The following is a 14,765-nucleotide window of genomic DNA, read 5'->3' on the forward strand; positions in this document are numbered from 1 at the left end:
AATGAAAAGAAAATGGAGAACTTTGAATGAAAAATTATGGGCCAACAAAAGAGTTTTTGATGAGTAGGAGCTCCTTCTTTCTTTCTGCTGCATAGTATTCCGTTGTGTAAATGTACCATAATTTTTGATACATTAATTTACTGATGGGCGCTTAGGTTGCTTCCAACATTTGGCTAGCATAAATTGTACTGCTATGAACATTGGGGTGCACAGGTTCTTTTGAATTGGTATTTCAGGATTCTTAGGGTGTAATTCCAGCAGTGGAATTGCTGGGTCAAAAGGCAGTTCCATTTTTAGTTTTTTTCAGGAAATTCCATACTGTTTCCCACATTGGCTGCACCAGTGGGCATTCCCACCAACAGTGCACTAGGGTTCCCCTTTCTCCACAACCTCTCTAGCACTTGTTTGTTGATTTGGTTATGATGGCCATTATGACTGGTGTGAAGTGATATGTCATGGATGGAGCTGGAGAGTAGAATGCTAAGTGAAATAAGTCAGGTGGTGAAAGACAAATACCATATGATCTCACCTGTAAGTGGAACCGGATTAACAAAACAAACAAGCTAGCAAAATATAAACAGACATTGAAATAAAGAATAGACTGACGGTAACCAGAGGGGAGTGGGGAGGGGGATAATGAGGGAAAGAAGGGGAAAGGTCATCAAGGAACATGTATAAAGGACCCATGGACACAGCCAAAGGGAGGTAGGACTGAGGGTGGGGAGTGGGAGATGGGGGAAAATGGAGACAACTGTATTTGAAAAACAATAAAATAAATAAAAAATAAAACGTTATTTTGAGAGGAAACTTACTGGAAATTTAAGGTTAAAGATTTTTTATATAAGTGTAACAATAAGTGTAACTGTAAAGAGCAACAACAGTATTATAAAAACACTGAAAATTAAAAAAGTAATTAAAGATACTGAGGAATAGCCAAACTATAAACCTTAGGTAGACTATGAGATAACTTTAATAGTCAAGACAAAAAACCACCAACACAGGCTAGAACAAACAAGTAAAAATAATGTATATAAAAGGTAAGTAGTTTTATAACTTACAAAGCCATTAAACAAACAGTACAGAAAGAAAAGGCCACACATTGATAAATACAAGTTTAAAAAGAAACCCCAATTATATTAAGAGGTCACTTATTTACTTAAGTAATATAAATCAAATATAACTTAAAATATTTTTGAGAGAATTTTATTTTATTGAAAGATGATATTCAATTATCTAAACAAATGCTGATTTGAAGCTCTCTAATTTGATAGACTATATTTTAATCAATTTAAGATACCTGTTAGATTTGATGTGACTGGTGTTTTCAAACTAGGGCTTTCCACAGAAATCAACATAACATCATCGTTACTAAAATGAAAAAAAAAATTAAAAATGAAAATGAACTAAACATGCATTATTAGGCTTAAACATACAATCGATGGTTACAATTCTTTTAACATAACCTTTTACAACTGATCATCATAATCTCATAATCGTGTGTGGGGGTATGGGAGTGATAAAACCAAACACCCAAGAAACCCCATGTATTACCAATTAATTATATGACCAAAAGTTCATGGACATCCAATAATAATGGATCTTGAAAACTCTGTAGAAATCCACTTACAATGAGCCCAAATACATCATCTATAAGTAGACAATACACATAGTGTTGAAAGTATAAAGTCACTCTACCACATATACTTGCCTTCATGAAAATAAACCAACATTTAAGTGAATAAAAACTTAAGATACTCTGACTTACAGATATAGGACTGTAACAAAGCTATTAAAAATTAATTCTGCAACTATATTTTATCACTATGGTAGCAATATTTACCACACATTTACTAAACTGAGGCATTGATGGTAAATGATGCTTATAGTTACAGAATATCCTGAGTCAGAAGACTAATCTTCTGTTTCCATTTGATGCTGACACCAATTCTATGAGCTGACATTTAAATCAGTATTTTTTAAGAACTTGACACAAATTTCATTAAGCCCATAAAATTGCTAGATGAATTTTCCATACCACTTCCTTACAGATGTTTTTAATTTTTAGTTTTTGTACTTAAATCTGTAATTCATTTCAAGCTATTTTTGTATATGGTGTGAGGTAAGAGTTGAGTTTCACTTTTCCCCTCTGGTTAATTAATTCAACATTTGTTGGAAAGACTACCTTTTCATTATTAAATTACTTGGCATCTTTCTTGAAAACCAGTGAGCTATATGTATACTTTCTAAGCTGTCCATTGATTTATATGTCTATTCTTATGTTGACACCATTGTCTTAATTACTATAGCTTGAAAGTAAGTCTTAAAACTCAAGTAGTTTATGTCTTCCAATTTTGTTTTTCTTTCATAACACTGTTTTCATTTTCTAGGTCTTTTCCATTTCACTTAAGTTTTCAATCAGATTGTTAGTTTCTATAAAAAATGCTGCCAAGATTTTGACTGAGATTGCATTAAATGTACAGAACAATGCAGGAAACGTGACATTAATACTTAATTTTAATTTGTGAATATGGCATATCTCTATACATTTAGGATCTTTACCTTCTCTCAGCAAAATTTTGTACTTTAAAAGTAGTAATACTTTAGAGCAGTTTTAGGTTTATAAATCTGGTGGAAAGTACAGTGAGTTCCCTATACCCTGTTCCCTACTCGCTTTCCACCACCCCAAGTATCAAAATCCTGTACCAAAATGGTACGCTTGTTACAACAGATGAATCTGCACTGACACATTATCACCCAAAGTCCATAGTTTATAGTAAGGTTCACTCTTAATGTGCATGCTATGGGTTTTGACAAATGTATAATGACATGCAACCACCATTATGGTACCATATGGGATAGTTTCTCTGCCCTAAAGAATCCCATGATCTGCCTATTCATTTCTCTCTAGTAAAGGCATTACTGGAAACAATTGATCTTTTTATTGTCTGTTACTTTTGTCTTTTCTAGAGGGTTTTATGCTGGAATTATACAGTATATAGCCTTTTAAAATTGTCTTCTTTCACTTAGTAATACACATTTGTTTCCTCCATGTCTTTTCAAAGCTTGATAGCTCATTTTTCTTTCTTTTTTTAAGCAGTGTTAATATTCCATTGTCTGAACGTACCACAGGTTATTTATCAATTCACCTACTTAAGGACATCTTGGTTGCTTCTAAGTTTTGGCAATTATGAATAAAATTTTATGAATAAAGTTTTGTATGATTCCACTTTCCTTTTTTAACATATCAATTATACTTCTTTTGCTGGTGATTGCTTAGAATTTGTGATCCACATATACAACTAATTCAAGTCCACTTTCATGCATAACATTATATACTTTAGAAACAGACCTTTGGTAATGTAGTGGTAAGATGAGGGTGGAAGAGAAGCATTCTATTAGTCCTATAATTAGGTCTCAGTCTTCTAGTTAGTCTATGTCCCTGGAATGTGAACTTCACCAGTGCTTCTCAGTACCCTTCCTTCCCAGCCCCCTCTTAAGTCCGACAGTTTGGCTACAGGGGCTTAGAGTTGGGTAATTTTCCTTCCTCCATGTGGAAAGCTACAGGGAGCAGGGGTTAGGTATTTCCTTTCCCTTAGGTAGGTTAAGTTCTGACAAGAGTGTCTCCCAAGGGCAGCCTTGTTAAGAGACAGCTCTGCTGGTGTATTTCAGAAGGTTCCTTTTACCTTCCTCCTACTGGAAACATGAGATTTCCCTCCAATATTCACTGTGAGGCCCTGGCAGAGCTTCTGGAGGTAAAACTCACAAACCTGTGGGTGTCCCCCATAACTGTCTCCCCATCCCCAGAGTTTTAGATTTTCATATCTCCACACTAGTTCTCATGGACGTTTCTGCTTGTAGGTTTCTGTTTCAATTCCAGTAGGTTGTGATTCTCAGTTTCTGATCCTCCTGTTTGTCTCTCCAACTTTTGGGTCAGTAGTTTGCTCTGTGACCCTACTTCTCTGATGGAGCTAAGAAGAGTGGGTGATATTTTCAGTTTGTTCAGCTTTTTAATTGTTGTTTGAATAGTTATGACTCCTTACATGCTGGACCGGAAATCTGAAGCCTACTTTGTAGTTTTGAAGTTAGGTCTTACAGATATTTTGGCAACTTTATCCCTATGTATATAATTCTTTTATATTATATTGCTAATGGTACCAATTTTAAATATGAGATTCCAACTGCTTATTGCCTGTACATAGAAATACCAGAGAAACAGTACAATACATACAAATGCTACATAATATAGAGGTAGTATAATACACACATACACATCTATATATAAACAGAAAATTTTATATTCATCCACAAACATTTAATTTCCAGCACTTTCATTACTTTACCTGTATAGATCTAAATTTCCATTTGGTATATTTTTCCTTCTGCCTGAAGAACTCCCTTTAACATTTCATTTACAATATATTTTTTAAAATTTTACTTATTTTTAGAATGGAAATATGGGAGAAAGTGACAAGAGAAACATTGATGTGAGAGATGAGAAACATCAATTGGTTGCCTCTTGCATGCCCCCTCCCCCACCCTCAACTGATGCCCTAACCAGGAATTGAACTAGGACCTTTTCGTTTGGAAGCTGATGCTCATTCACTGAGCCACACCAGCTATAGCTTCTTTAACACTTCTTATAGTGCAAGTCTGCTGCTGATGTATTCTTTTCACTTTCTTTTTAGTGCGAAAAATCCTTCGTTCCTTTATATGTCTGAAATATATTTTCACCACATGTAAAAATTTGAACAGTTTTCTTTCAATGCTTTAGAGATATCTTCTAGTTTACGTAGTTTGCAGGTGAGGTTTTCTGATGTTCTTATTTTTTTTTTTAATCCTTTCTACGTAATGTGTCTTTTCTCTCTGGCTGCTTTTAAGATTTTCTGTTACTACTGACTTTCAGCAATATGATTATGATGTGGTTTTTCTTTACATTTTTTCTGCTTAAATTTGTTAATTTCTTTTTATATTTATGGATTTAGAATTTTCACCAAATTTGGAAAAATTTTAAGACATTATATTTTTCTGATCCAATCGCCCCTGCCTAGTGATACTCCAATTTTATATATATATATATACATATATATAAATATGGAGTATATATGTGTGTGTGTGTATATATATATATATATATATATATATATGACTGTTTGATAGTGTTTCATATTTCTCTGATGCTGTGTTCATTTTTTGGTTAGTCTTTCTCTCCTCATGCTTTTGTTTGAATAGTTTCTGTTGCTATTTCACTGATTTTAAAAAATCAGTTATTATGTTGTTGGTCTTATCCAATGTACTTTTCACTTTATTGTCTTTTTCAACTCTGAAGTTGAAAAAGCCCTCCAAAGTTGAAAAAGCCCTCTGAAGTTGAAGACATAGCCCTCCAGAATCCATGGAGGGCTATGTCTTAAGAACCAGAATGGGAGATGGAAGATAGCAGCAAGGTAGGTGGAGTACAGCCCAGTTATCCCTGTGCCCAGCTGGAACACCAAGCTGATCTTCTGAGGAACAGACTGAACAGCCAATGGAATCCCAGCTTATATGAAGTTTGCAAGCCAAAAGTTGTAGAGGACATTGAAAAACAGATGGTGAGGGGATTGTGTTGGGACGCTAAGGTCTCTGGGATCTGCCCAGGGAACAAGGCCACCCACCTGGCATCTGCTGCAGGATACTTGGAGGAGAGTTAGATCACCAGTTCCCTCCCCTACCAGAGAAGGGAGGGAAGCCCAGCACTAAGAGGGACCTGGATGCTTAAAGTAGCTGGGAGCAATAGAGATGAAGTGGGAGACACAGAGGCTGTGTACACCTGCTGGGACTGGGGATGCTGGCTAGGTCATTACCAGAGAAATTGGGGAAATGGGTGATAGCTGGAGAAGGGAGAAGAATTGGGCCATTGTGGACACTGACATGGATAGCCTCCAGTCTGGTTAGAAAGTGGGGCTGTATGAAAAGCCCAGCAATGCTTGTTAAGAACGGTGAGCTTAAACAAGAGGCTTTTACTCAAAAATAAAAAAAAAAAAAGAGGACCGCAGCTGCTTTGTAATGAACTCTTGCCCAGTGGCTGGCTCACACCACTCACTCTGAGGGTGATTGGCTGATTTTCCAGCAGCAGGCTCCAGCCACAGTGGGCTCACTGAAAGCAAGGAGGAAGCACACTATATGGACCTTGGTGCAATTGGTGGGTTAAAGGTGCTTGCCTGACACAGATGGACAGTGGGGACACAGCACCTCACAAAGGACCTGGGCTAAGGCTGGACAATGTGAATATTGTGGCCCACACCTGGCCCCCATACTCACAAAACCTCAGGGAGGGAGAAAAACAAAGCCCACCCACCCTTCCTGTGGCATCCAGGAAGACTAGCTAAACTCTCTCAATGGATTAAGTCAGCAGGAGGCTTAGTTTTATCTTTCCTCTCTCTCTCTCTGTCTCTTTTTCTTTCTTCCCCCAAGTGAGACAATAAGACCTGGACTTGTGAAAGGACCACAGACAGATGCAAGGAGGGAGTACAGGCTAATCCCCAAAACTGAGAAACTAGACAAATTTCACTTTGCCACCCCATAGAATTGGCATTTTATTGTTTATTTGAATTATTATTATTTTATTATTTTTACTTCTCTTACCATTTTTTAAATTTCTCTTCTTTCTGTTTACTTTTCTTCCTTTTTCTTTCTCTGTTTAATTGCATTGTTTGATTAGTTTTCCTTGTTCTCTCTTTCATAGTGTATTTCAATTTTCCTTCCTTAACCTCACTCATGTTCCAATAACACACTATTCTTGATCGTGTACTTTTTATTCTTGTTATCTAAATCATGTATTTCTTGTCATATTATTGTTGTTCCAATACTACTGTAAATAATTGTTGTTCCATACAGTTGTAAACACTACATGGCATACCTGCTGATCTTAGCCCATTTACCTTATTCTCCTGAGCTTCATCATTGTTGTGGTTAAACTCTATTCTCTCACACACTACACCTACTTTCCATTCTTTACTCTCACTATATCGCACCATCTAACCTTGCACAAGTAATCTGTTTTCTGGATCGACCTCACAATCCTCCTTCCCTCTAACAACAGTCTTTCTCTCTTTCACCTATTATAAAAAGTGGCTAGTTGGGTGAAATATCATGGTTAATGCTATATTTATCCAAAGGATCTCCTATCTCTTCTCTACTTGTTAGAACTTAAATACTATAGAATACTCTCCAACTGTCTTAATCCATTTTGCCTATCCCCTGCCACTGATCACATGCAAGAATATGTGGGAGCCGTGAATATCAGTATACCTTCTGGAGGAGAGAACCCACCAACAAAGGAACCACCAAAAGGTAAAAGCCTAAATACAACAAAGGAGCCCACACAAACAGAGGAAAGGGCAACCCTAGAGCATCCATACATGGAGATCAGAGAGACCACACCACTGAATCCCACAGAACTCCTAAAATAGAAGTTAACCCTACAAAGACAGCTAGCAAAGCAGAATACCAGGAAGCACAGAAACAAACAAAAAGAGTCACCTAAAATGGGGAGACAAAAAAAGAACTGGCAGTCAAAAGGAATGGAAGACTCCCGACTAAAAGAGCTAAATGAAATGGAGGTAAGCAAACTATCAGATCTAGAATTCAAAAGAATGTTTATAAGGATGCTCAAGGAGCTCACAGACAACTACAAGGCACTGAGTGAGAACTACAACAATATGAAAAAGTAAATGGAAACCATAAACAAAAACCAAGAAGAAATGAAAAATACAATTTGGGAAATAAAAAACACACTAGGAGGAATTGCAAACAGGCTGGATGATGCAGAGGACCAAATCAGTGAGCTGGAAGACAAGGTGGAAAGAAACACCCAGGTAGAGTAGCTGCAAGAAAAAAGACTTAAAAAATATGAAGATAGCTTATGGGAACTCCAAAATGGCAGGAAATGCAACAACATTGAAATAAGAGGGATACCAGAAGGAGAAGAAAAGGAATAAGGGATAGAAACCTCATTTGAAAAAATAATGACAGAAAATTTTCAGAACCTGAACAGGGAAAAAAGCATGCAACTTCAGGAAGCACAGAGAGTCCCAATCAAGATGAACTCAAAGAAGTCTACTCCAAGACATATCATAATTAAAATGCCAAGTATTAAAGATGAAGAGAGAATTTTAAAAGCAGCAATAGAGAAACAGGAACATACAAAGAAGTTCTAATAAGGCTAGCAGCTTATTTCGCAATAGAAACACTCCAGTCCAGGAGAGAATGGCAAGAGACATTCCAAGTAATGAAAAACAAAGGCCTGCAACCAAGATTACTCTACCCAGCAAGACTCTCAATTAAAATGGAAGGTGAAATAAGGAGTTTCCCAGACAAAAGAAGGCTAAAAGAATACATCTCCACCAAACAAGCACTATAAGATATGCTAAAGGGAATACTACAAGAAGAGAAAGGAAAAAGTGAAAGAGAGAGGAACACAGGAACCAAGGGGGGGGGAAATGAACAAATACCTATCAATAATATCCTTAAATGTTAATGGATTAAATGCTCCAATCAAAAGACACAGAATAGCTGAATGAATAAGAAAACATGACCAACACATATGCTCCCTACAAGAGAACCACCTAAGAACAAAAGACTTACAGACTGATAGTGAAGGGTTAGAAAAAAATATTCCAAGGAAATGAACAGGAAAAAAAAAACCCGCGGTAGCAATACTCATATCTGACAAAACGGACTTAAAAACAAGGACCCAAAATAGAGACCCAGAAGGACACTTCATAATACTCAAGGGAAGAATACATCAAGAACACATAAACATTATAAACACATATGCACCCAACATAGGAGCACCCAAATACATAAGGAAAATCTTGGAGGACTTCAAGAAAAATATTGACAGAAACACAATTATAGTGGGGGATTTTAACACCCCACTGTCAAAAATGGATAAGTTTTCCAAACAAAATATCAACAAAGATACTGTGGCATTGAACAAGGTCCTAGATCAAATGGACTTACCTGATACATATAGAGCCCTTCATCCCAAAGAAGCAAAATACACATTCTTTTCAAATGCACATGGAACTTTTTCAAAGAGACCACATGATAGGACACAAAACAACCTCAACAAATTCAAGAACACTGAAATCATATCAAGCATTTTCTCATGACCACTAGGGACTGAAACTAGAAACCACTCTCAAGGAAAAACCTCAAAAACATTCAAATTCATGGATATTGAATAGCATGCTATTAGGCAATGAATGGGTTAAGAATAGGATCAAGGAAGAAATAAAAAAGTTTCTGGAAACACATGAAAATGAACTCAAACTGTCCAAAACTTATGGGACACAGTAAAGGCAGTCCTGAGAGGGAAGTTCATAGTGATACAGGTCTAGTTAAAAAAGATAGAAACATTTCAAATAAAGAACCTAACCCTACATCTACAAGGACTGAAGGAACAACAACAAAGATAGCCCAGAGCAAGTAGGAGAAAGGAAATAATCAAGATCAGAGCAGAATTAAACAATATAGAGACTAAAGGAACGATTCTAAGGATCAATAAATCCAGGAGTTGGTTCTTTGAAAAGATAAACAAAATCAACAAGTCTTTAAGCAGACTCATCAAGAAAAAAAAAGAGGGCCCAAATAAAATCAGAAATGAAAGAAGAGTGATTACAACTGATACCACAGAAATACAAAGGGTTGTAAGAAATTACTACAAAGAACTATATGCCAATAAATTTGAAAACCCAGGTGAAATGGACAAATTTCTAGAAAGATATAATCTCCCAAAACTGAATGAAGAAGAAGCAGAAGTCCTGAGCAGACCAATAGCAGCTGAAAAATTGAGGCAGTAATCAAAAAACTCCTGGCACACAATAGCCCTGGAATGGATGATTTCACCGGAGAATTTTACAAAACATTTAAGGAATAGCTAACTACTCCAAAACATTTTGGAGTAGCTATTCCAAAAAATCCAACACAGAAGACTCCCAAACTCTTTTTATGAAGCCAGCATCAGCCTGATCCCAAAACCAGATAAAGACACAACAGAGAAAGAAAACTATAGGTCAATATCACTGATGAACATAGACGCTAAAATCGTCAACAAAATATTGGCAAACTGCACCCAGCAATACATTAACAAGATCATATACCATGATCAAGTAGGATTCATCCCAGGGATGCTAGGATGGTACAATACTCGCAAATCAATAAATGTAATACATCACATAAACAAAAGCAAAGACAAAATCACATGATCATATCAATAGATGTGGAAAAAGCATTTGATAAGGTACAGCACCCATTTATGATAGAAATGCTCAGCAAAGTGGGAATAGAGGGAGCATTCCTCAACATAATAAAGACCACACACAAGACACCTACCGCCAACATCATACTCAATGGGCAAAAATGAAAAGCTTTCCCACCAAGATCAGGATCAAGACAAAGTTGTCCACTTTCACCATTCCTATTCAACATAGTATTGGAAGTTCTAGCCACAGCAATCAGGCAAGAAAAAGAAATAAAAGGCACCCAAGTTAGAAAGGAGGAAACATAACTGTCATTGTTCACAGATGACAGGATGATATACATAGAAAATCTTATAGATGCCACCAAAAAACTACTCGACCTAATAAATAAATTTTTCAAAACAGCAGGATACAAAGTCAATATTCAGAAATCAAAGACATTTTTGTATACCAACAATGAAATATTAGAAACAGAAATCAGGAAAAAAATCCCATTTGATATAGCAACAAGAAAAATAAAATACCTGGGAATAAACCTAACCAAGGAGGTAAAAGACCTGTACTCAGAAAACTGCACAACACTAAAGAAAGAAATTAAGGAAGATACAAAGAAATGGAAGCATATACCGTGTTCATGGATTAGAAGAATTAACATCATCAAAATGTCCATACTACCCAAAGCAATTTATAGATTCAATGCGATCCCCACTAAAGTACCAATGGCATACTTCACAGATATAGAACAGTTCAAAAACTTATATGGAACCATAAATGACCCCAAATAGCTACAACAATTTTGAGAAACAACAACAAAGTAGGAGGTATCACAATACCTGATATCAAACTGTATTCCAAGGCCACTATAACCAAAACAGCCTGGTACTGACATAAGAACAGACACATAGACCAACAGAATAGAACAGAGAACCCAGAAATAAACCCAAGTCTCTATGGTCAATTAATTTTCAACAAAAGGGGCAGCAACCTAAAATGGAGTAAAAATAGCCTCTTCAACAAATGGTGTTGGGAGATCTGGACAGCTATATGCAAAAAAATGTAACTCGATCATCAACTTACACCATACACAAAAATAGGTTCAAGGTGGATAAAAGACTTAAATATTTAAGTCATGACACCATAAAAGTCCTGCAGGAGAACATAGGCAGGGAAATCTCCGATATTCCACTTAGCAATATTTTCACTGAAATGTCCCCCAGAGCAAGGGGCATAAAGGAGAGAATAAACAAATGGGATCTCATCAAATTAAAAAGCTTCTGCATGGCTAAAGAAAGCAGCATTAAAATGAAAAGAGAACCAACCATATGGGAAAACATATTTGCCAATGATACTTCAGACAAGGGTTTGATCTCCAAAATATGTAAAGAAGTCACATGACTCCATCTAGGAAGACAAAAAAAAAAAAATGAACTACGAAATGGGCAAAGGACTTGAACAGACACTTCTTCAAGGAGGACACACAAAGGGTCCAAAGACATATGAAAAGATGCTCAGCTTTACTAGCCATCAGAGAGATGCAAATTAAAACCACAATGAGATACGTCTTCACACCGGTAAGAATGGCCATCAGAAACAAATCAACAAACAACAAGTGTTGGAGAGGATATGGAGTAAAGGGAACCCTAGTGCATTGTTGGTGGGATTGCAGACTGGTGCAGCCACTACTGAAATTCCATACAGAAAACTAAAAATGGAACTGCTTTTTGACCCAGCGATTCCACTATTAGGATTATATCCTGAGAATCCTGAAACACTAATTCATAAGAACCTATGCACCCCAATGTTCATAGCAGCACAATTTGCAATAGCCAAGTGTTGGAAGCAACGTAAGTGCCCATCAGTAAATGAATGGATCAAAATACTATGGTACATTTACACAATGGAATTCTATGCAGCAGAAAGAAAGAAGGAGCTCCTACCCTTTGTGACAGCATAGATGGAACTGGAAAGCATTATGCTAAGTGAAATAAGCCAGGCAGTGAAAGACAAATAGCATATTATCTCACCTATAAGTGGAACCTAATCAACAAAACAAACAAGGAAGCAAAATTTAACCAGAAACATAGAAATTATGAACAAACAGACAGTAACCATAGGGGAAGTGTGAGGGCGTAATGGGGGAAAAGGATGAAGGGTTTTTAGGAACAACTATAAAGGATGCATGGGCAAAACAAAGGGAGGGTGGCATCTGGGTAGGGGGGTAAGGATGGCTGGGGTTGGGGGGAAAGGCAGACAAATGTACTTGAACAATAAAATAAAAAGAAAATGATAAAAAAAAGAGGAATCAGAATGTACAAGAAATAGGAAAATTATTATCAAAATGAAAACAAGCACCAATTTATAGTTCCCTGAGTAGATTACATGATGAAGCCCTACTTTATTTGCCAGAAAGAGAAAAATCTTATCCCACCAATTTTTCAGAAATTATCAAGTATGGCAACAGAAAAAATCAAATGACCAGAAACCAACAGAACACCAATAGAAACAGATGCATAAATGGTCCATATACTGAAGTTATAATACAATGGAATTAAACTATGATTCATAGTTTTAAGAATACTGAGGAAAGATAGAGAACATAGTTAAAACAAATGGAACATTCATCAGAAAAGTGGAATCTATGAAAAAGAGTACACTGAAATTAAGAAGAGTCAATTTACATAAAGACACAGAAGTGGGAAGATTTGGGTTGGGAAAAAGATATTTACAGTTAATGTATCTGATAAAAATGTGAAAAGAAAGGCATCTCAAAAAAAGTGCAAGTCTCAGAGGAACTTTATAAAAGAAAGTATCCAATGGCTAATAAACATACCAGTGTGGCTAAAATGAAAATAGGCAGATAATACCAACTGTTGGCAAAAATATGAAGTAACAGAAACCTTATATTCTTTAATTGAGAGCATAATGTGGTACGACTTCTTTGGTAAAGCGTTAGATAGCATCTATAAAATCTGAAAATACACATAGCCTATAGGTCTACCGATTCCACTTCTGGGTAATTGTCCAAGAGAAATGCAGTATGTAAGTATATTCACCAAAAGACATGTCAAAGAATGTTCACAGCAGGGCTATTCATAATTTCCCCCATCAACAAATCCAGATTCCTATCAAAAGTTGCAAATGGGTAAATTGTGGTGAGTTCATATTATGGACATTATATAGCAGTGATAATGAACAAATTATTGTTGTTGAGCAATGGCTTGGATGAATTTCACAACATACAATGTTAGGCAAAAGAGGAAAAATAGCAGAGTTCATGTAGTATGATTCCATTCATATGAAGGTGAAGAGCAAACATAAACAACTAATGGTGTTAGAAGTTAGAATGATGGTTACTTAGGTTGGTATGGTAGGTGTGGGATTGGTGACTGCAAGTGTGGTATAAACCAGACTGGATACCAGTGCTATTGTTTTTAATCGGAATGATAGTTCACGTTACTTGGATTTGTCAAAATTCACCATGCTATACACTTGCTGTTTGTGTAGTTCCCAGTACGTATTCCATGTTAATTAACTTTGACAATAACTGTGTGTCCCCTGGCCAGGTAGCTAGTCAATTAGAGTGTTGTCCCAATATGCCAAGGTTGCCGATTTGATCTCTGGTCAGGGTACATACAAGAAGCAACCAATGAATGCATATAAATAAGTAGAACAACAAATCAATATCTTTCTCCCCCTCAAATCAAGAAATAAAAAATAAAAAAAATAATTGTGTGTGTGAATAAAGCTGTTAATTTTTATTCTGAAGACTCTATCTATAGACCTGGAATCTATTCAGAATTCCATGAGCATTTAAAAATATATAACTTTCATGAAACTGTTCTACTGACTGGTTCCAATAATAGCTCTTTTTAAAATGAACCATGTCTGGGAGGAAAATTAAGGACACTAATGATTTTCATGGTCATCTGGATGCACTTAACATGTTTTCTATTTGTATTTTACCTTGGAGAAAAGTTTCTGTGTCTAAAATTAGTAATTAGAATTCTCCAGCTATTATAATAATATAGAAGATTAAGAACATGAGTTCTAGAGACAAAATTGCCTGCATCTACATTTCTGGCTCTTTTATTTACTAGCTAGAAATATGCCTTGGTTTCCTCATCTGTAAAAGAGGGATAAGTTTATTATTAGGACTAAATAAATGCTATTAAAGAATAAATAGGAAAGAACACCTGAAAAATAGAAAATCTCTTAAAATACTGTGGCTGGTAACTACTTTTTTCTCCTTTGTATCTTTGTAAACATTTCTTCATGAGAAATTCAATGCAGGACTTATTTTTTAGACAATATTAATGTTTCAATCAATAAGCATTGGTGAACTGGTCTGTTCTTGGGTGCCTTAGACCTTGATGCTTACTTTTGATCTTTGGAAATGACAGCACATAAAAATAGTTTCTTCCTATTTAAGCACGTTCCTTCTTTATCAAATAAGTGTTCTGGTCCATTAGCTTTCTCTTCTATGAGATTCTTCAGCTCAGCTGTTATGCCTTTCACATTCTAAAAAGA

The 14,765-nt window shown here is 36.0% G+C and overlaps 1 protein-coding gene across 2 annotated transcripts in view; it reads right to left on the reverse strand.

Moving 5' to 3' along the window:
* The window catches only part of ATF7IP2 (activating transcription factor 7 interacting protein 2), an 80,062-nt gene that overhangs the window by 12,700 nt on the left and 52,597 nt on the right, over positions 1–14,765 (reverse strand). For both annotated transcript variants that reach the window (XM_028515716.2, XM_036020936.1), the window contains one exon: positions 1,298–1,368. In XM_028515716.2, the coding sequence (XP_028371517.1) occupies positions 1,298–1,368 (71 nt within the window). The remainder of the gene's footprint in view (positions 1–1,297; positions 1,369–14,765) is intronic.

This window comes from Phyllostomus discolor, chromosome 3 (genome assembly GCF_004126475.2).
Source record: "Phyllostomus discolor isolate MPI-MPIP mPhyDis1 chromosome 3, mPhyDis1.pri.v3, whole genome shotgun sequence".
NCBI lineage: Eukaryota > Metazoa > Chordata > Mammalia > Chiroptera > Phyllostomidae > Phyllostomus > Phyllostomus discolor.